This window comes from Rhinolophus sinicus, linkage group LG16 (genome assembly GCF_036562045.2).
Source record: "Rhinolophus sinicus isolate RSC01 linkage group LG16, ASM3656204v1, whole genome shotgun sequence".
In the NCBI taxonomy this organism is placed as follows: domain Eukaryota; kingdom Metazoa; phylum Chordata; class Mammalia; order Chiroptera; family Rhinolophidae; genus Rhinolophus; species Rhinolophus sinicus.
This window is the reverse complement of record NC_133765.1, coordinates 32,305,473-32,326,963: the sequence shown is the minus strand read 5'-3', so window position 1 is coordinate 32,326,963 and position 21,491 is coordinate 32,305,473. Positions and strand designations below refer to the sequence as shown.

The following is a 21,491-nucleotide window of genomic DNA, read 5'->3' as shown; positions in this document are numbered from 1 at the left end:
ATATGAAGCACATTGTAACCACAAACCAAAAATCTATGAGATATACAACAAATAAGGGGAAAGGAATCCAAACACAACACTGGAAAGTTACCATACAAGAGAGCGAGAGAATAAGAAAGGAGCAGAACTACGAAATCAATCAGAAAATAAAATGGCAATAACTACATACCTATCAATAATTATATTAACTGTAAATGGACTAAATGCTCCAATCAAAAGCCACAGGTGGCTGAATGGATAAACAAGACCTGTATATATGCTGCCTACAGGAGACCCTCTTCAGATTGAAAGACACACAGACTAAAAAAGGGATGGGAAAAGATATTTCATGAGAATGGCAATGAAAAAAAAAAAGCTGGAGTAGCAATACTTATATAAAATAGGCTTTAAAACAAAGGCTGTAACGAGACGAGGGCATCTCATTATGATAAGGCCATCAATCCAACAAGAGGATATCACTCTTGTAAACATTTATGCACCCAATGCAGGAGCACCTAAATACATAAAGCAAATGATGGACACAAAAGGAGAGACCGACAGTCATACAGTAATAGTAGGGGACTTGAACAACCCATTGACATCAATGGACAGTTCATCCAGACAGAAAATAAACAAGGAAACAGTTGCCTTAAATGGCAAAACAGCATGGTAGTGGCATGAAAACAGACACATACATGGATCAATGGAACAGACTAGAGAGCCCAGCAATAAACCCACACCTATATGGTCAATTAACCTTTGACAAAGGAGGCAAGAATATACAATGGGGTAAAGTGAGTCCCTTCAATAAGTGGTGTTGGGAAACGGGACCACTTTGTTACACCATATACAAGAATAAACTCAAATGGATTAAACACAAAGTGTAAGACTTCAAACCACAAAACTTGAAAAAAACATTGGCAGTAAACTTTGACATTCCTCTTAGTACTATTTTTTTTTTTTGGCTATGTCTCCTTGGGCAGGGCAAACCAGAAAAAATAAACAGGACTATATCAAACTATGAAGGTTTTACACAGTGGAGGAAACCATCAACAAAGCCAAAAGGCAACCTACTGAATGGAAGAGAACCACCAATGATACATTTGATAAGGGGTTAATATCCAAAATATATAAATAACTCATATAACTTAACACCAAAAAAAAAAATCTGTTTAAAAAATGGGCAAAGGACATACACATGGCCAATAGACATATGAAAAGATGGTCAACATCACGAATCATCAGGGAAATGTAAATGAAAACCATAATGAGATACCACCTCACACCTGTCAGAATGGCTGTCATCAAGAAGTCAACAAACAAGTGTTGGCCAGGATGTGGAGAAAAGGGAACCCTCGTGCACTGTTGGGATTGCAGATTGGTGCAGCCACTATGGAAAACAGTATGGAAGCTCCTCAAAAAATTAAAAGTAGAACTGCCATATGAACCACCAATCCCACTTCTGGGTATTTATCTGAAGAAATCCAAAACACTTACTTGAGAAGATAAACGCACCGCTAGGTTCATTGCAGCGTTATTTACAATAGCCAAGTAATGGAAGCAACTTAGGAGTCCCTCAATAGACGATTGCATAAAGAAGATGTGGTACATATATAAAATGGAATACGAGCTCAGCCATAAAAAAGAATGAAATCTTATACTTTGCGGTAACTAACATGAATGGACCTGGAGAGTATTATGCTAAGTGAAATAAGTCAGACAGAGAAAGACAAATACCATATGATCTCACTTACATGTGGAATCTGAAAAAAAAACCCAAAATAAAACAGAAACAAACTCAGAACAAACTGATGGTTGCCAGATGGGAGGGGGGTTGGGAAGATGAGTGACAGAGGTGAAGGGATTAAGTACAAATTGCCAGTTATAAAAACATTCATGGGGATGCCAAGTACAGCATAGGGAGTACAGTCAGTATTGTAATAATCACATGCGGTGTCAGGTGGGTACTAGACTTATCAGGGTGATCACGTCATAAGTTATATAAATCTCTAACCACTGTGTTGCATACTGAAACATACTGAATGTCAACTGTACTTGAAAAATTAAAAATTTAAAAAGGAGTAGATGATCACACAACTCTTAGGATAAATCAAAATTAGATGAAGGTTATTTATTGGTGTGACTTTTGTCCTGTAGTGAGCTTCGTTTTACACAGCAACGGTGTAAATAGCATCAAATTGAATGAAAAGTTTGTTAAATGCAACCATAAATAATTATAATAAATATACATCAAGTAACTTTACAGCACACATTTTTTAGAGCCAAGGTTTGGATTTGTCTGGACCTCAATGTGCTCTCTGGGAGAAGCAACCATGTTAGCAGCAGATATCTTACTCACAGCTGTCATCTAATCAAGTGATGAGCCAACAGAAGCTTCCCAAACCCCTCTGGGGGAGGTAGCGGACAATTCTGAGTCCATTCAAGGGATGGGAAGGATGGGAGGGGACCAAGAATTTAAAAATACAGGAGGAAGAACCACTTCTAATAAATCCGAAGGCTCTTTCATTAGCAGAAAGGAAACGAGAGGATCCTTATCAGGATTACATCCTGCTGTGACCCCCATCAAGGGGGCTGTGGCCCCGGGAGGCAGCGGCCAACCATTTTCCTTCCAGCAGGGAAACTGCAGGCACTCACCTCCAGACACTGATCCCGCATCAAATGTAAGTGATGCAACCGGACGATTACTCCAGGCTTACCTTTTCCTTAGGTCGGGAATCTTTTCTACAATGGTCCTTGATGCAATTCCTAACAGGAAGGAGATGGGCGCTAACGGCTCTAACGCTAAAATCCACACGTCTTTCCAACAGGCCAAGGCCGTAGAGAAGGGAAGCGTGTCCTTGTCTCTCTCCAGCAGTCACACTCCAAAGCCGCCTAACAGCACTCACTCAGAGCTTCCAATATTCACAATATTTTACAATAAATACAGTGATGTGATTCTGTGAGAACTGGCAAGGCCCAAAATGACAGTGTCCAACAAGATGGCATATGCTGCTCTTGAACAAAGTACCACTGGACAAAGACCGATTTGGGGCACAAATGCACTGGGGCAGTGGGTGAGCCTGCTCTGGAGCAGCCCAGCCCTGGCACACACTTACATGGGGCAGCGGGGATGCTGGGCGAGCCCAGCCAGAGGGGCAGACGAACCCCCCTTGTGTCTCCATCTGGACTTGGAGGTCTTAGTCACTGAAGTAGACCCCGAATTGAGCAGAGCACCTCAGACAGTCAGCTCTTTTAAAAATGGGCACGCGGCCCTTTCCTTGTTTCCTCACATCATAACACTGCAGTGAGGAAGGGCTGTTTCTGAGCACAAAAGGTAGGCTTGAATCATGTGCTTTCCTGTTCAGTCAGTCTCGGAAAAACATCCTCACTCAGGCACTGTCCCTCCAGCTCCAAGTGTCCTCTCAGCGTCTAACGCGGGGACGAGCCCGGCCTTGCTCTGTGAGCCAAGGTGGGGAATGAGCCCTGGGGGGAAACTGTCCGAGCAGGCCCCAGCCTGAGAGACGGAGAGTAGACAAGGTTGTCTGGTGGGGAGGACCGAGAACCACTGCGGCTTCCCTCAGGAAGCCCCAGACCATAAACAAGGTTCGAAAGCCGGAAGATGAACACATAAACCTCCCATGTCTGGGTAACTGGCCCGACCATTTCAGGATGGAAGACGGCCTGCAGGAGCCACGTCCAGGAGAAACTCCAGCTCGAGGCGAGGGGCGGGCTGGCCACAGGCTTGTTTGTGGGGTGCTCTGCAGGAGGAACAGCACGCTGCGTGTGGCCGACGGCATCTCACCACTAGCTTCCTGCTGGGTGGTTCTAGGAGGTGGAACCAACGGACCTTAGGGCACAGAATCCGGTGGCCACAAAGGACAATGTCCAGGAAGATCAGATGAGACACTAACTGGGAACTAAACTAACCTACAACCATACCATCAACAGGTAGCAAAAGAACCAACCCATCACGAAACGTACAAATACGAAAGGGTAAGTCTTCCAGGAGGCCCTGGAATGTGGACAAAAGTTCAGAAAAGCAAACTCGCCAACTCCTCACGCAGGGCCCTAGAGGGCCGTGCCTGCAGTGGCAGGCTTCCCGAGCTGGCAGAGTGGTGCCTCGGTGACAGCCTAACTCTGGGCTCCCTCCCCTCAGCCACTCAAGGGGTCTTCACGGTAGTGAATGGCACAGCGAAGTTTTTCCAGCATGATTTCCAGAGAGGAGTACTGGGGAAGCTTGATCATGAACATGCACGTCTCCACGCGGATGTAGCGTGAGTCTGGGGAACCTACCAGAAAAACACGGGGCCAGTGTTAGAGGGCTGGGCCTGTGGCTCAGCTAGGATCCCACGGAGGCCTGGCTGGCCTCTTCCGTGGGGTGGGGGATGAGGGCACAGAGGCCTGGGATGGGGCAGGAGAAGATTCTAGAGGAGAAAAGGGCAGACACACAACTGCTGTACAGCACAGGCACCAAACTGCTGACCTGCGAGGGAGTCCAGTTGCAGACAGGTTTGTTTGACCAGCAGAGGGTTCTGTTTTGATCTTTTAAACTGAATTATTTTTTCTGCATTTAAAAGTTCAAAGAGTAAAACATCCCTAAGCTTTTAAACTATCAGAGGCCATGTCACCATAGGGCCTGTGCTGCTGCTTGGTGGTGAAGGTCAGGTTTGGGAGGCACGTGACCCGGGGCATTTACATCTGGGCTTTGGCGTTTGGGGTCCCTGGGCCATTGTTGTCCCTCCCTCATGCAGGGCCCAGCTCCAAACTGAGAGAAGGGCCTGTGTGTCCCCACTTGGGACATGACCAGGGGAGGGCAGTACCTGCTGTGCCATCTGGGGGGGCGATCTTCATGGGATACGGGGGCACATGGGCTGTGTCGGGGCCCCCATCTTTGCAGGGGCAGGTGAACGGGATGCGTTCCTGGTTGCAGGCAAACTTGATGAACTTGCACAGCTCCTCCTGGGCGAACATCTCCAGTGCCCCCCAGAAGAACTCAATGTGCTGGTCTGTCTCCATCAGCCCCACCTGGTACATGGTGTGAGCCTGGGGAAGAAAGGGCCCCGACGTGAGCAGGCCCAGGTCGGGCCAATCCCAGGACAAGGTGCAGCAGGGAAATGGTGGCTGCAGGACACAGGGCCATTACGATGATGGCAATGACCGCAAAGGTAACTGTAACAGCGTTGGTTTGTGTGAGGGCACCAGGCCCAGCAACAGGGGCTCTGTGAATGGTACCACTGTTCCCACTAGACGTAAAGTCACTGGGCCAAGGTGTCCCAGCTGGCAAGGGCAAGAGCAGGTCAGGCTGAGGCGTGGAGGCATCGTGGCAAGATGGTGGCTTAAGGCAGGGGCACGGAGGCAGGCGAGCTGGGACAGGAAGTGCTCTGACGGGCCACTGACCTTCAGGAACTCGAGGTTGATGTAAGGGAGGCCGCACGTCCGCAGCTCCATCTCCAGCGGGCTGAGCATGGTGAGCAGCTGCAGGGGGATGATGGAGCCCAGGCCGGCCCGCACTGCCGTCACACACTCGTCATTCTGCAGCTCCCGCAGCCGCAGGCTCCGGATGGCTGCAGCGTAGATGTCCTTGTTCTCCCACCTGGGGGGCCCAGGGCCACACAGGTGAGGGAGGAGACGAGGGGTGGCTCCTCGGTGCCGTGACCCAGATTCCCCAGTTCTGGGAGCTCCGGGCATCCCTCTCCTGCCTGGGTGTCACCTACCGCAGAGCTGGTGTTGTCCTAATAAAGTCTTCTGCGGAAGACAGCCCCTATTTTTCTTGGTGCCAGCGTCCTGCCTCCTGTCCCCCCCACTGGTGAAGGCCACCTGTCACCTGGCCTAGCCCCTTGTGCTGCTGCCCAAGTCCAGGCACCAGCTTGGGCAGCCCCTCCCCATGCACACATACTCACGCCACGGGGATGTGCCGGCCGCGGCTGCACAGCTCCACCTCCTCGCCTGTCATGGTCAGGTAGGTGAACCTGCAGCAGGGCTTGTTGGGGCTGTCAGGGCTCTCAGTGGCCAGGTGCTGGGAGGTGATCTCGGCGCACAGGGCCTCCAGCTCGGTCTCATCGTTGATCTGAAGGGCAGAGACAGACGGGCTAACTGCCTGGCCCGCTCCCGCTCTGCAAGACGGAATCCAGACCTCCAGCTGGGCAAACACCCGGCACGGTTTGGGCGGAGGCTACCCTCGGCATCATGAATGAGCACATGGCACGGGCCTGGCCCATCGGAGCCAGCCCACACTTCAGGACTGGGCATGAGCTACCGAGATCCCAGTTGCAGGGATTTTCCTGTTACTGTTTGGAAGCAGCAGCCTCTTTCACTGGTGTAGGCACGGCTGGAAGATGGTACACCTTGTCCTGCTGGGGGCCATCTTGAGATCGATTACTGATGCTATCCTTTGAGCACCTAGATTTAGCCCTGCCTGAAGCCCAAGTTATATCCGTACATTTAGTTTTAAGAGCAAAGTATTTTTTAAAAATTGCCCTAAGCTGGTCTGAGCTGGGCTTTTGGTCACTTGCCAACAGAGAGAGCCCTGACTTAATTCCATCTGTGGAAGATATATAGGCTACCCCCTCTACCATTTGGCACACCACAAAATAGGGTCTGAAAGTAGCTGACGCGCATGCTGGGCTTGTAGAGATGGCAGGATCTGACCCCAAGGAGAATGAATAAGCCTGCAGCTCTGGGATGGTGAAGGTGGGAGTTAGGGTCCGAGCATATATGTGTCCTTAGCAGTAACCTCCCTGCCACGGGGAAGGCTACAGGCACCCCTGACAAGTTCAGAGCGGTTCTTCCTGGATCATGTGCCGCCCCCCGCCCCACCCCGGGTGTAGTTCTGGTGCTCCAGCACTCTCTGTGGCCTTGCCCATCCCCTTTGGACAGGAGCCTTGGCTGGACTATCTGCCTGGACACCGTCTTACGTGCCCTCCCTGACCTGGGCCCATGCTGCCACCCACCGCCCTGGACGACTTCTCAGAGCAGTGCCTGGAAGGCACGCAAATCCCAGCCCACGGCGGAGACATCCTGCTTTGACCCTTTCGACAAGGCATCGTCATCGGTTTCTGCTGAGAAGCCAACTGCTAGCCAGTATCTCGGCTTGCTGCTCCCTTGCACAGTCTGCCCTCAAGTGGCAGCTAAGGGGACAACTTACAGAGAGCCCGGCAATGAGGCCCCTCAGAGAGGCCATCAAGTGGAGGCACAATCAGCTGATGACCTTCAGCTGAGGTCCCCTGGAGAGCAGCCTCGACCAGGCCTCAGACACCAAGTGGCTCCCATGTGAGGAAAGGCAGTTGGCCTCAGGAGGGGCTGGGTCAGAGGCCACCTCCACGCTCTGCCGGGACAGTCCCTAAGCCATGGAGAATGCGTGGTGCCCCAAAGCACGGGCTTTTCAGCCGGACAGACCTGCGCCCCACTGGTGGCTCTACTCCTAGCCAGCTCCCCCCGCTGAGCCTCACTGCCCTCCTGGCCCTGTCGCGAGGACTTCTGAATACAGTCCCTCAGCATGAGGCTGTAAAAACGGAGAACAGCCTGGGAGCTGCCTGAGGACGGGCGGTGAGCCCAGAGCCTGGCCCACGGCAGGCGGCATGACGGGAACCAACGGACAGAGCCGAGTGGCTCCACAGGCCGAGCCGCAGCCTGGGCCCCGCCCGCATCCCTCTGCAGCGGGGCTGGTCTGTGTGTGCAGGGGGGTGGTCAGACTGCTGCGGTCTTGCTATCTGTGTGGGTGCCACTGCATCCCACCACCGCGCCTGGCCAATCTCAGGGGATCCCTAAGAACCGATCTGTGCTCTAGACAAGGCCCTAAAACAGTTCTTTAAAGGGAAACTGGGTCTGCTGGTAGCATTTCCCACCCCAACACCTCTGCTCGCTGAGTTGTCCCTGGGAGGCCAGCAGAGGCTTTTGTCCCCACGCAGCAAGCCTTGCTGGCAGAGATGGCTTACGTTCCCTAATGTTCCCTGGGAGATCCCAGCCAGTCTTCAGGTGGGGAGCTCGGGTGGCCCAGGCCACGGAGGCGGCAACAGGGGTCCCATGGGCCCTGTTCCCGGGCCCTGCTGTCCCCTAGAAGAAATGTGCTTTTCACTTACACTCTCAAATTTCTTGACATAATTGTACGTGAGGATGTCTGCTTCCTGCAGGTCTAGGTCAGGGTCCAGGGGCTCCCCCACCAGCGTCTTCCAGAAGGAGGGCAGTAGGTCCAGGGGAAGAGGGACGTCGGCTCGGATGGCAATGCCCAGCAGCTGGCCCAGGAAGTGCAGCAGCTGCTCCTCCCCACAGGTGAGGGGGCTGGGGGTCAGGATGTACCTGCCCTGGAAGTGGAGGCAGAGGTCAGGTGACCGACGTGGGAAGCTGTGCCCAGACCCGGCCCAGCCGGAGCAGGAGGCTTGGGAAAGGGCACAGCGTTGACGAGGGCCTGCACTGCGACCCGGCCATGGCCGTCAGGAGCTGCGGCGCCCAGGCCTCGGGCGGGCGGGCATCTTACCTTGTTCTTGTTGACCGCTGAGCTGGGGCACAGCAGGAGGAGAGACAGGGAGGAGCTCTGCAGCTCTTTGCACACCTGCCACAGGAAGTGGCGGAAGGAGCCGCCTGCGGGACAGATGGACACGCATCAGCGCGGGACTCCGCAGCCTCCCCTGCCCACAGGCGCCGTCCCCACCTGGAACACCAGCTCCTTTGCCAGCCTGACTGCAGCTGCGGAGCCATGGAAAGAAAACTCATCCGAGGGCTGGGAGACCAGGGGTTGAATCCTGCTGTGCCACTTACAAGGGGGGCAACCCCCCAAAATCGCTTCATTCCCTGAGCCAGCCTCAGTCACTTTTATCAAATCGGGACAGGAATTGTTCCAACCTCACAGGCTAGAGATCAAATGCAGAGCCTACGTGGGGCAGCTCTCACGGCTGCGAGCTTACACTGAGTTGTGGGCGTGAGCCATGTCTGTGTCCCGGGCTGCGCCCAGAGCAGGGCACCTGTTTTCCTCAGCACTGCCTCCCACAAGGCCAGGTGCTCAGTGAACGCAGAGGTGAATGGACAGGCGTGTGAGTATATGCGAAGGGACGGGCCATCAGCTTTCCCACTGCTGCCGTTCCGAAGGTGCCTTTGGTTTTCTTGCCAAACTCCTCTCAGTGGCTGGGCCTCCTCTGCCCTTCCCTGGTCCCCTGTCAGTGCCAAGGTCAGGAAGCCCCGAGGACAGCTGTGCACGCACACTGCTTGAAGGACTTGCTTGGGGACAGATGTCAGGGCCTGGCCTTCACCCAGCTTCTGTGGAGCGGCAGGACATTTCTGCCGGCTGAAGCCGCCAAGCGCTGGGCTTTGGAATCAGACAGACCTGGGCTGGAACCCCAGCTAGCTGTCTGACCTGTGGGCAGCTACTTTGGGGTGGCCCAGTTTGCCTATCTGTAAAGTGGGACAACGCTGGTACCTTGTGACGTTCGGTGCTATGAGGAGTGTGGGGTGTTGTGTAGGGCCTGGAACATTCTGGGCCCTGGTCTCAGAGAACTGGGGTGGGGTGTGCAGAGGACGCACAGTGCCGCTGCTGCTGGAACCGTGTTCCCCGGATCACAGCGGGGATGGGCAGGGAAGCTGCCCCAACAGCCTCCCCAGGGCGCTCAGCTGAAGAAATGGATTTCTTCCCCCACCCAGAGTCGGACACATTTTCTGAATGTCTGGGGATAAAACTGACCACAAGGACCATGAGGGAGAATTTTCTGAGCTGCTTTTCCTCATCCCTACAATGTGAAATGACAGATGGTGCCATTTCCATCAAGGTCTCCCCAACACCCTGCCTCTCTCTCATGGGCCAAATACAAGCTTTTAGCCCCACCAATCTCTCAGCCAGGGGTCTTCCCATGGAAGAAGCCAGTCTGCACTGAGGGTGCCCCTCCCGGGTCCACAGAGCAGAAGACCACTCCACACAGCCCAGGGGTGCTGTCCCCGAGCCTGGAGACACCGGGCCAAAACAGTTCCCCTGGGGACAGGATTTGGGGAGGCTGGACAGGACGGTCCCCCCGGGGCAGCCCTGGCTTCTGCCGAAGGTAATGAGAACGTGGCCTTTTCACTTGCTTATGGGGGAGAGCTGGGGCAGTTTAGGCTAAAAACAACCGCAGGAATTTTGACATTGTAAACACAGCCTCCATCCACCCCAGACTGGCCGGTGAGGGCCTGGCGTGGCTGCACTTACTGGTGCCATGGACCTCCTCCCCTGTGAAGCGGATGTTGAAGGCATAGGTGGGGTCGCCGCCACTCGCCAGTTTGACACAAAGCTGAGATGACGGCACCGAGGCCAGCTGCCTGGCAGCCTGGCAGAAGTAGGAGTTTTCAGAAGCTCTGATCTCCCCTGGAAAGAGAGAGAGGAACTAATGAAATCTCCCCGTGGCAGCCTTTGACCCTCACCGCACAGGACAAATGTCTTGCCAGGCCTCTGCCTGCTTCTCAGCCCTCAGCCTGTCCCCTTGTCCAGCATTCACTCTGCTCTGGGAACATCCTCACATCTTTCATGCCTTGGCCACGTGGTGCCGTTCTCTCCGTGGTCAGCCCTGTCCCTCGTTTGTCTCCTGGGGAGGCCGTCCCCCACCCAGGCCCCTCAGCTGCTCCGCCTGTGTCCCTCTAGTTTGTCTGTTTATGGGCTGTGGCCGAGAGTCCTGGCTGCCGCCCCAGTATTCACTCTGCCCCTTCCTTTGGTGCCAGAACACCGGTTTTAGCAGGTCCATGGCCAACCAGAGTAAAGTCTACACGTCCCACCCTCCCCTGCAGTTAGGTGTGGCCACGGAGCCGAGTTCTCCAAGGAGACGGAAAGGAAAGGCCTTCCCCTTCCTCCTGCCGCTGCAAGTACAGAGCTCCTGGGGGACGCTGAGGGTGGAAGCCACACACTGGGACACTGGAGCAGAATGACAGAAACAGCCAGATGAATGAGGAATGGTCACAGCAGCCCCAGACTCCCTTCTTCTCACGGCTTCTTTTATGTGCGAGAAACAAACTAGTCCAAGCCACTACCTGCACCCTGGTCTGTGTAGCTGGTCGTACCTCCCACGATTTCCAGGGGGTCCAAAGTGATCTCAGGCGCCGCGTGGTCAGCTGTCCTCTGCACGGTGGCGTTCAGCACTCGATTCATTACGGTCACCTTCGTGTCGTAGAAGATGAGCCCTGAAGGGAGGAATGTGGGAGACAGGCTGGGATGGGGCTGCTTCCCGGTCAATGGGGCTGCTTCCCGGTCACCCGAGGCCCGGCTGAGGCCACGCTGTCCCCTCTGGGTCTGTCCGCTGCCTTCTGGGACGCCCTTGATGGGGCACTCGCATCCCATCTAGGATCTACCCCTGTTAACGCACAAACCCCTGGACTGTCATGCCTAGGAGACCCAGCTGGCAGAAGTACAAACCCAAGTCCACCAAGGACAAGAAAGTTGGCTGCAACATTTTCCGAAACAGCAAAAAATAAAAACCACCCAAGTGTCTGTCAATAGAGAACAGGCTATAAATAAACTACGGGCACCTCCACCGTGGACTGTAGGCAAGGGGAACGGGTGTGTGCAAGGGGCTTGTGTGTGTGCAAGGGGCTCGTGTGTGTGCGAGGGGCTCGTGTGTGAGCAAGGGCAACATGTGTGCGAGGGGCTCGTGTGTGAGGGGAACGTGTGTGCGAGGGTCTCATGTGTGTGCGAGGGGCTCGTGTGTGTGCAAGGGAAATGTGTGTGTGCAAGGGGCTCGTGTGTGCGTCAGCAAAGTCTCTGGAGCAGGTCACCATATAGAAAAGGGAGTTGCTGGGCAGAATGTATGATACCCATTTTTGATTAGAAAAAAGTGTCTGTGTGTGTGTCTACTTGTGCATGAACAGAAACGTCTAGAAGGACAGATACTCATCTGTTAATGGTCATCTCTGGGATGCAGAAATGGGGGCAGACAGAGTCAGAGCTTTAACTTCCCATTTCTAAGTAATCCGAACACTTTAAGTTTCCAGAGCATAGTTAACGCGACTGGTCCTGGGTGAGCTGCTGCTCCGGAGGACCGCTGCATGTCGCTGCAGGGCTGGCGGTGTCAGGGGTGATGGCCCAGGCGAGGGCCTGGGCGCCTGGGCACTGACCTTTGGCCTCCTTCAGCAGGGCGGCGATGCTGTGGGCGTACATAGGCGTCTGGCGCAGCTCCACCAGGGGCAGGAAGAAGGTCTCCAGCGTGGTGTTCAGGGACTGGAGCAGCGCGAAGCGCAGGCGCAGGCTCTCGCTGGGCACGTCTGTGGGGCACACAGGGCACGGGGGCGGTCAGGCTGGGGCTCCATGTGTGAACACACGCCGGGGTCGCCACCCCTGGGGAGGGCGGCCAGGAGTGGGGCGATTCAAGGGGGGGCAGGAGGCTCCTGCAGTGGGTTTTAGCCCCGGGGCCCAGACACACTGTTCGTGATGAGCGGGCCCCCAAAGTGCCCGAGACAAAGGGCAAGGCCCAGGCAGGCCAGTGGGAGACCCTGTCTCTTGGGGAACCCAGGCCCCTCAGCCCACCTTTGGGGCCGTGCCAGGGCTGTGTACTGCATTATTTTGAACTTTTAATTTTGAAATAATTACAGACTTATAGGAAGTTGCAACAACAGTGCAGAGTCCTGAGCACCTTTCCTCAGCTTCCCCCAATGTGACATGACATATCAAAACCAGGAAGTTGGGACACTGGCAATGTCCTTTACTTGTTTGCCTTCATCTATGTCTCCTCTCCAACAGTGAGAGAGGCGGGACAATTTCTTGCCCACGATCGCCTTCACAGTATCCAGGAGGCAGCGAGGGCTCCAGACACGTGGCTGAGTGCTGCACAGGCGAAGCAGTAGCCTGGGGTACACGTGGGGACAGGCACAGAAACAAGCCCAGGGGCCGTTTGCCAACGTGTCGTGACAAGAGTCATTCCAGGGGTGGACTCACAACGTCCTCTTTCTGTGTGTGTTCCTGGTACTGTCATGGGGGGTCCCCAACAGGGCATTCCCCCGGGGCCACCTACTCAAGAGACAGGCCACTCTGGGGTCGGTGGCGTCCGCGGGGTCCAGATACACCTCGTGGGGATGCAGTCGTGCGGGCGTGATGGCCAGGTGGCGGCACAGCCGGTTGACGTACTGCACGAGCGCCACGTCCATCTCCAGGGTCCACTTCCTGGAGGCCTTGTGCGCATGTCGGACATCAATGCAGGCACACCTGGGGGGCACAGGGCAAGGTGGGGGACATTGGGGCCTGCTGGACTCCTCTGGGGCCACGTCCAGCTCCCGGAGGACGTTTCGAGGATGGCCCTGCCTCTCAAGTGGTTTTCTGGAGCGCGACCAAGGTGCTGGCATGAGGGGGAAGCCCAAGCTGGCCAGGCTGGCGGGGGTGGGGGTTTGGCGACACACACGCGCACGTGCCTGCCTCTTGCCCGTGGGCAGTGGGCGTTATGGCGAAGCTTGGGCGTCCTCGGGTGGAATCCAGGCTTCCCACAGTGACCCGGCCACACAGCATGCCTACGTTTGGAGCCTCAGTTTCTTCACCTACAATGGAGTTGGCCACAGCACGGCCTCATGTGCTGTCACGGGAACTCACTGACAGGACGCCTGACGCACACAGCACGGTGCACGCACATGAAAGGGCACGACAGGTGCCAGCTTGGTGCTACTGAAGCCATGACCCTTTCCAAGCGATCCCTTCCGGGGCCTGCCCACAGAGATATTCGACTAAACAGGTCCAGGTGTGTGTGAGGACGTCACTGCCGGCCTGCTCACCGCAGCTACGGATGAACAAACCCCACCACGCCCTAACAATGGTCCACAAGGCGGCCCTTAAAATATCTGGTGGAACAATACCGGATGATGTGGGAGAAGAAAAAAGGCAGACAGCAGAACAGTGTGTCTCGTCTGGCCCCACTTGCCATAGTCCTGAAAACACCGACCCCCAGAAAAATGTTGGGACAGACGTTCACTAAACATCAGTGATGACCCCTGGGCACAGAGTCACAGGACCTCCTTCGTGTTTGTAGTGTGTACATGTCCCTATTCCACAAACATTAAGCCACTAGACCCAGAAAGGCAGGCAGGCAGGTGGGCACAGGTGCTTTCATCTCGTTCCAGAAACCATGGTACCTCAAGTGGGCCACATGCCACAGGGCACGTCACGCAGGGACGGCCAACCTTGGGGAGGTGGTCAAGTGTGGTGCCAGGCCTCACGACAGGCCACCTCTGTCCTGCTCAGGGACTGCTTGGAGAGACCCCACCGCCTTCACAAGGGGCGCTTCCTGTCGGGAGGGTTCCCTCACAGCCCCTCCCAGGCGGGCTGATGCAGGCAGATGCCTTTGGCTGCTCTGAGACCAGTCTGGTCAAAGGGGAAGAAGGTGTCAGGACGTCACCGTGGCCCCATGACGTACAGGAACAAGCCCTTCCAGCTATAACAAATGTCTCACTTTGGAATTAGTTTGCAGTCCAATTTGTTCCCTTCCCACTTAGAATATAGTTTCTAGTCCAAAATGGGTCATTCTACTTTCAACCAAAGCGCCAAACTCATCCATTTCACTGGTTTCTACAGCAAGTCAGAAAACTTGGTGCTGCTTCCATGATGCCCAGGGCCACCCAGAGATCAGCTCTAAGCCCTCAAGGAAGGTACAAAACACTGGTGGCCAAGCAGTGAACAATTTCTCAACTCTGCAAACGGACTTTCGAAAAAGCCTGCTTCTGGCAGCCATTCCTTCTCTGCTGCCCAGTACCTTGCTGTGGGTGAGGGGGTGTGGGCCTGCGGGTGAGGAGTCAGAGGAAGAGGGTAGGGTGGCTGCCTTTGGTTGGCAAATATCTTGCCTGCTCAGGGTTCAGTTATAGCTAAAAGGGGAAACCAATTTGTTTGGTCCTGGAGACTTGGTGAGCAGTGACCTCTCTGCCTGGGAGGGACAGAGGGCAATAAAAACTCCCAGGAAGAAAGGTTCTTTGGAATAAGAAATGTCCCCACGAGGGACTGAAAGGTATCTGTCACCACCCCTCCCCTAGTCATATGTTGAAGCCCAAGGTGACTGTATTTGGAGACAGGCCTGTAAAGAGGTCATTCAGGTTAACTGAGGTCATAGGATGGGTCCTGAGCCAACAGGACTCGTGTCCTTATAGGAAGAGAGAGCCCAGGGACGCACTTGCAGAGGGAAAAGGCCATGCGAGAACACAGTGGCAAGGCAGCCCCCTGCAAGCCAAGGAGCAGCCTCAGGAGAAACCAAACCTGCTGACACCCCGACTTGGACTTGCAGCCTCCAGAGCTGTGACAACATGCATTTCTGTTGTTTAGAACAGGATTTGTCTTCAAATGGGTTAGAAAACCCAGTTTCACAATTATGAAAAATGAGAAAGCAATTCAGTAGGCATTAAAAACGGCCCATGGAATGGCTCCCCAGGAAGTGTTTCTTGGGGATGCATCTAGGAGCTGAAAACAATTTTTATAGAACGTATCAAATGGGTTGTGGACCAACCTCTTACCTCTCAAAATGGAGATCGTAACCACAGGATAAAATCGCCCTCCAGACACTCCGGATGTCTTGCTTGGCTCGGTCAACAACAAACTTGTGAAATCCTTCCAAGGTTAGATACTTTTCCTCAGGGACTGATGGAAAAGCGTTCACAGTGGTAGGAATTTGGTAAGAACCGGGCACAGCGGTGTCTCCCAACACGTTCTGGGCCGTCCTCTCTTTTGGGGCCCAGTCCATCTAACCTGCCTCCTGTCTCCTGTCACCCGGAGCCGGTTAACTGGCCATTTGCACCCACCATCCAAGTACACGTGTCTCCGCTGACCTCTGGGCTGCAGCCTCACATTGCCAGGCTGGCCAAGTGCTGCAGTGCTCTTCCCACAGTCCCTTCTTTCTCTAATCTCAGAAACATTCTGGACTAATTCTGTGACAATGAGAATAGCTTTCACCAACTCTGCTCTTTTCAAAGGCTAAAGTTCTGATGCCCCAGGTAAGAAAGAGCCTTCTGGAAGAGGGTTTCTAAGCAGATGTCAGATCTTTACTTTCAGTCACAATCATCTATTCTTCACCTTGGGTGTGTGGTATTTCTGGAGCTGCTATGTTGTTGACTTTGTAAGTTCACGGTCACGGTCATCAGAGACTGCATCCTGGGGCAGTGGCTGGCACCGGCCAGGTATACTGCCCCAGTGTCTGTGGCAATGCCTCTCCTGCCTAAACTAAGGCCCAAGGGCAGCTAGCCGGTCAGGGGAGAGCAAAGAGGCTGGTTCCCAGGTGGGCCCCCCTCTCCAGGATGGAAGTCGCCCCCGAGTCCGAATCAGGCCCAAGTTGCTCACTTACCTTCTTGTTTTTTGGTGGGTGACTTTTCTGGGTCCTTTTCGTCTGGCTTGCTCTTTTCTGGGGACTTGGGCTTCACAGTTGGCTTCTTCTCACTTAAGGCAGTCCTGCTGTAGCCCAAAGCAACGGAATCAGAGCGCCTGTGGCCACGCCGCCTCCCGACAGGACAAGCAGGAGCTCACACAGGCATTACTTTATATTCCCCAACCACACCTTAGGGTTCAGACAGGGCTGGGTTCCAGAACAGCTTTGTTCTGACCGAGGAAAGTTTACTGAGCCAATTCTGAGGACAAACTGATGCTGTCAAATGTGAAAAATCTCAGAGACACGTTTCCAACATTCTTTCTACACACTTTAGAAAGTATGTACTATCCAAGAAGTAGCCACAAGCTAGAGGTAGCTACTACCTAAGTTCAAACTAATTAAATAAAATTACAAATTCGGTTCCTTGGCTGCACTCACGACCCTTCAAGTGCTCACATATGTCTTGATAGCACAGGTAGAGAAACAGCCGAGTTCCATCACCACAGACAATTCTGCTGGACGGTACTGATTTAAGAGCACCATTTCTATGTAACGAACAAAAAGACCCCTTTTTTTTCTGATCATTTGAACAATTCCTCTAGAGACTCCTGCTCTGTAACACTCTACTGTCAGCTGCAGCTGGGAGTATTTGAGTCATAAGCCGTAACTAAAGAAAATTCTATTAAATATGTATGCATATCCACATGGAATATTATATAGCTATTAAAAAGGCATGGGTTTGTGCAAGACTAGTAGTGAACAGAAGCAGCAAGGAACGGGTAGTGTGTATAGCTCCCACACTTGGGTGTGTATGCATTTGCTAGCGTGTAAAAAAAGAGTTCTGGAAGGCTGCAAACCCTGGCAGTCTCAGGGAGGGGACACACAGGCTTGAGGGTGCAGGGGAAGAGGAGTAGCTTGTCACTGCAGATGCTTTTCAATTTTGTACTAGTTTAGCCATTTAAAATTTCAGAAAAGAACACTTATGCCTAAATACAATGTAAGTGTGAAAAGTAGTCGGTATGCATAGGCTAATTACATTTTTTAAATACACACAATACATTTTATAGTCTTTCTACAATAACTATGTATTGTTTGTGGTTAAAAGAAGTTAGAATTTTGAAACAAGTCTGTACATTTTAGATGTTTCATTAATTCGGACTGGTCTGCTTTCCAGCCTGCATGGTCCAGACTTTACTGTGAATCAACTTTTCAGTTGACGAGCCAAGGACTGAAAGGACCCCAGCACAGGGACCCCAGCAGGGACCCCAGCAGCACACCGAGCCCAGCCAGGATGTCTGGCCTCACAGGAACCTGCCGGGAGGCGCTCCCGTGCCCCTGGCCCTGCCTGCCGTCCGAGCCCCGCAGACGCCCACCTGACGCTGTTGAGCACGGCTTTGTCCTTGGCGGGCGGCTTGGTGATGGGCCGCTTGGTGCTGACCACCTTCACGGGGTGCTGCTCCTTCCCGGCTTTGCTGTACTTACTCTTGTCAAACTTGGGCTTCGGCACGCCGTATTTCCTCAGGATCTGTGGGCGCCAAAGGGGGACGGGTCCTCAGGCTGTCCCCGAGGCACACCGGGGGCCCTGCACAGCATGGTGGGGAGGGGCAGCTACCTGAGTGAGCTGGTCCTCCAGCACCTTCTTTGGAGGCCGGACGTTGGTGAAGAAGAGGTGGAGGAGGTTGCCTGGCGTCTGGGAGTTGATCTGCTCTTTGCTAAGATAAATGTCAGACACTTTGGTGGGCTTTGCTGGTGTCAGGCTCAGCATCTGCTCTGAGTGGGCACAACTCTTAAATATCTCCGTCAGCACCTCTCTGGCCCCAGGCACCAGCTTCTCACCTGTTACAGACGGAGGAGGGCATGAGCATGCGGTGCCAGGATAGGCCCTGCAGCCTTTATTTCTCATAAATAATTCATTTTTAAAAGCGGGTAACAGACAGCAGCGACGATGAGCTGTCCACCAAAACCTGCTCGCCCCCTTTGGAGCACACACCTCTGTTACAGTCCAGCCTTCTTTGCTGTAAGGTGTGGCCCTGTGACATGGGACAGGAGCCCCTCCTGGGCCAGGCTGCTCTCCTCTGCGCTCGTGCCCTCCACTGGCTGCATGGAAATGGCAAGGCCCCTGGGACGGCAGACCTCGACGCTCACCCTGGACTCTCACACGAACGAGAAATAAACTGCCACTGGGTTCGAGACACTGAACTCTTGGGTCTGTTTCTCATGGCAGAGGAACCTACCGTGACTTACATAACACATTTGTGGCGGATGGTCCCAAAGGAACAAAAGGATACAGAGCTTGCAAGTATTTTTAGTGCAAAGCACAAGTTGTTAAATAGTTATTATATTATTAGAGAACATGTTTCAAAACTGACACAACGAGCAGGTGGAAAAAGAAAGGTTTCTCAGATCCAAGAAAACTCCACCAGCATGGGGGAAAAAATTAATTAATTAATTATTGTCCCCAAACAAGCGCTCGGGAGGCGCTCTCACCTTTCCTAACGGGTTTGTCAGGAACCCATCTGATGCCTCTCGTGGCCGACGGCCCCAACTTACGAGCTGACTGACTTCTCCTTCCTGCCCATTCTCCTCATTCTCTCTCTGGGGGTCCCACACACCCCAGCTGTGGGAACTACAGCACAAAGGCCACGCAGACACCTAGGCCGAGGGTGGGGGGACAGGTGTGCAGAAGAGGTGACCGAGCCCTAAGAGCTGACCCAGCAGAACCACAACTTGGGACTCTCGCGGCAGTAACATGGCAAACACGCTACCACAAGACGGAGTACCTTATGTGGAAGGTTTGCCTCTAATAGAATCAGGAACTCGAACAAATTCAAAGTATGAAAAGACTGGGAAGGCATTAATTATGGCAGACAAAGATTTTAGGTTTCGCACAGATCTTACACTATTCATCCCCACGTGGGCAGCTGAGAACTGAGGGGGCAAAAAACACACACCAAAAAACCCCACTAACAAGGGAACAGAGCCAAGAGCAGGGCGAGGACAGCAAGGCAGGCCCCTGAGGCACAAGACTGCCAAAAACTCAATGACAAAGGCATATATCTAAACCAGTATTAAAAAAAAAAAATCAAAGTTAATACACAACAACCCACGATGAGCAAAACATTAACACTGCTGTGTCGAGCCATATGGAAGCCTGATGCAAAAGGAAAACTCAGTAACACTGATTTTGCCTTTATTTACAATTTTAGTATTTTGTTCTTCATGGTTATTTTGCATTAATTTTGACTTTTAGAAATCTTGCCTTAAAATATTATTTATCTAGATCATTGAGTTTTTTGGAGCCCCCTTACAGTTTGTGCCCATGGCCTCACCTCACTATGGTCACAGCACTGAGGAAACATTTCAAAATTTTATGATTGGTGAGTAAAAATTTGAAACAACAACAAAACTTATACTCAACATTTTTGTACTTGGAAAACACAAAAGAAAAACTCAATCTATTATGAAATTTCAAACAACACCAAAGATTTAGAAAAAAGGACAGGGATGAAAAAAAAAGACTCGTGCATAATAAAAATGACAACACAGAGAACTGTAGTTATAAGAAGAAAAATGGCCACTGCTTCTGAAGTGAAGCTTGGGGCGAGCGCCCGGCCTCAGGTGGGGTCTTCTGCTAGATTCACTCTGGGGGAGCCTCGGTAGACTCGGGGTCCTGGATGAACCCTCAGCATCGTAACAAAAGATGTGGGGAAGCGAGACAGGGTCCACCCACGTAAAAGCCATCAGAATGACAAAGTGGGACTTTGTGTAAAAGGCACTGGAACTGTTTCTTCCCCAAGAATTAGTTTTAAAAGGTGAGGCACTCACTGTCCGCAAGCATATGACCAAATGACTACCAGCAATGTACTTGATACATTCTAGCGCCACAGGACAGAAGAGAAGAAATGCACTTGAGCTTGAACAAGGGGAAGCCTGTCTAGACAAAAAGAAAAGCATGACTGGAATGCAAGCCCACATTCAAGTCTGAAGCAGGCCGTGGCCGAGCCATTCCTGGTGGTCCCTGGGCTGGGTGGCACACAGTGGCCTGTGGCAGGGGCTACCCCACGGCCTTCCGAGCTGTGACAGCTGGGACAATGTAGGAGTGCTGTCTCTGCATCATAAGAAGAGGCATACAAAGCATTTCCCCTTAGCCAAGCAACGAACCTCTTGTCCCAACACCCCAAAATCATTTCTTAAATCTGCAACCCCAGCAGTGTCCCCAGAGTTCCTCTATGTTAAAAACAGGAGAAATTGGGAATGGAGAGGGAAATGATTTTCGTTCCGTTTTTCCCTACAAATTTAAAACTGCTCAAAAAAGTATGAATTTAAAAAACCCACAACTCACCTTTAATTGACTTATCATTGAAATAATCTTCTAACCCTGGGCTCCCCTGAGTATCAAACAAACTCTGATTTACTACAGACACAGTGAGAATCTCTTCCGTTGACATCTCCATCAATTCATCTTCACCATCCAAACTTGACAAACCAATCAAGTCATTATTGTTAAATAAACTTGCTCGAATTTTCTCGATTTTGGCTCGGGATCGTATCTGTGTGAACAGAGAAAAGGGTCAGGATTGGAGTAGAGAGTGACCACCCCTTCAACAGGAGTGACCTTTCCAGCCTTCCTGCCTTCCCCTGGAACCCACTCCTCGTCTTGAGTGTTTTGTTGGACGAGCAGGCCTTCTGGTAAAATCTCTCCCACAGACCAACAGTGGTAACCTTCAGGGAACAACGCAACTGAAAATCTGTCGCTACGCTCTGGCCAGGTCTGTGGCTTTATTCGGAAGCTCAGGGGGCTGAGTCCAGGCTGGGCTCAGAGAAAGTCCCCAGGAAAAAGGCGGCTAGTTAAAGAAGTGATTCTAGGGAGCAGCTGGACCGCTGGACCCTTGAGCCCCCCTTTCAGAGCCCACCGGGGAGAGAGCAAGGTGGGGCACGCGCTCTTCCCAGCGCCGCCCCCCCCACACCCAATGAGGGAGGGCAGTTTTCGCTCTGAGCCGGACTCGCATTACGGAAGGGCACAGGGAGACACAGGAAGCAGGACTGCTAAACCAGGAGGCACAAGAAACAGATGGGGTCTGGAAGCGAAATGCGACCCGGCTACACATCCCTCACCTGAAACTCAGAGTCACTTGGAAGAGCATGGCAAGAGCCTGTTCTCACTGCTCAGTGAAGATCCCTCATGCGATGCCAACGTGTGTGGCAACCCAAGGCCCCTCAGATACATCGGTGGGGCCTGAGTTG

General features: G+C 52.9%; 1 protein-coding gene across 4 annotated transcripts in view; it reads right to left on the bottom strand.

The window, feature by feature from the left end:
* Positions 1 to 2,085: 2,085 nt before the first annotated feature.
* The window catches only part of HECTD4 (HECT domain E3 ubiquitin protein ligase 4), a 167,598-nt gene continuing 148,192 nt past the window's right edge, over positions 2,086 to 21,491 (bottom strand). For all 4 annotated transcript variants that reach the window (XM_074321579.1, XM_074321581.1, XM_074321580.1 and 1 more), the window contains exons 62-76: positions 20,590 to 20,797; positions 17,860 to 18,083; positions 17,621 to 17,772; positions 16,227 to 16,333; positions 15,403 to 15,526; positions 12,933 to 13,123; positions 12,040 to 12,186; positions 10,990 to 11,109; positions 10,148 to 10,303; positions 8,453 to 8,556; positions 8,058 to 8,279; positions 5,880 to 6,046; positions 5,377 to 5,572; positions 4,800 to 5,022; positions 2,086 to 4,268 (exon numbers count right to left, since the gene is read on the bottom strand). In XM_074321579.1, coding sequence (XP_074177680.1) covers positions 4,132 to 4,268; positions 4,800 to 5,022; positions 5,377 to 5,572; positions 5,880 to 6,046; positions 8,058 to 8,279; positions 8,453 to 8,556; positions 10,148 to 10,303; positions 10,990 to 11,109; positions 12,040 to 12,186; positions 12,933 to 13,123; positions 15,403 to 15,526; positions 16,227 to 16,333; positions 17,621 to 17,772; positions 17,860 to 18,083; positions 20,590 to 20,797 — 2,478 coding nt within the window. In that variant the 3' untranslated portion in view covers positions 2,086 to 4,131. The remainder of the gene's footprint in view (positions 4,269 to 4,799; positions 5,023 to 5,376; positions 5,573 to 5,879; positions 6,047 to 8,057; positions 8,280 to 8,452; positions 8,557 to 10,147; positions 10,304 to 10,989; positions 11,110 to 12,039; positions 12,187 to 12,932; positions 13,124 to 15,402; positions 15,527 to 16,226; positions 16,334 to 17,620; positions 17,773 to 17,859; positions 18,084 to 20,589; positions 20,798 to 21,491) is intronic.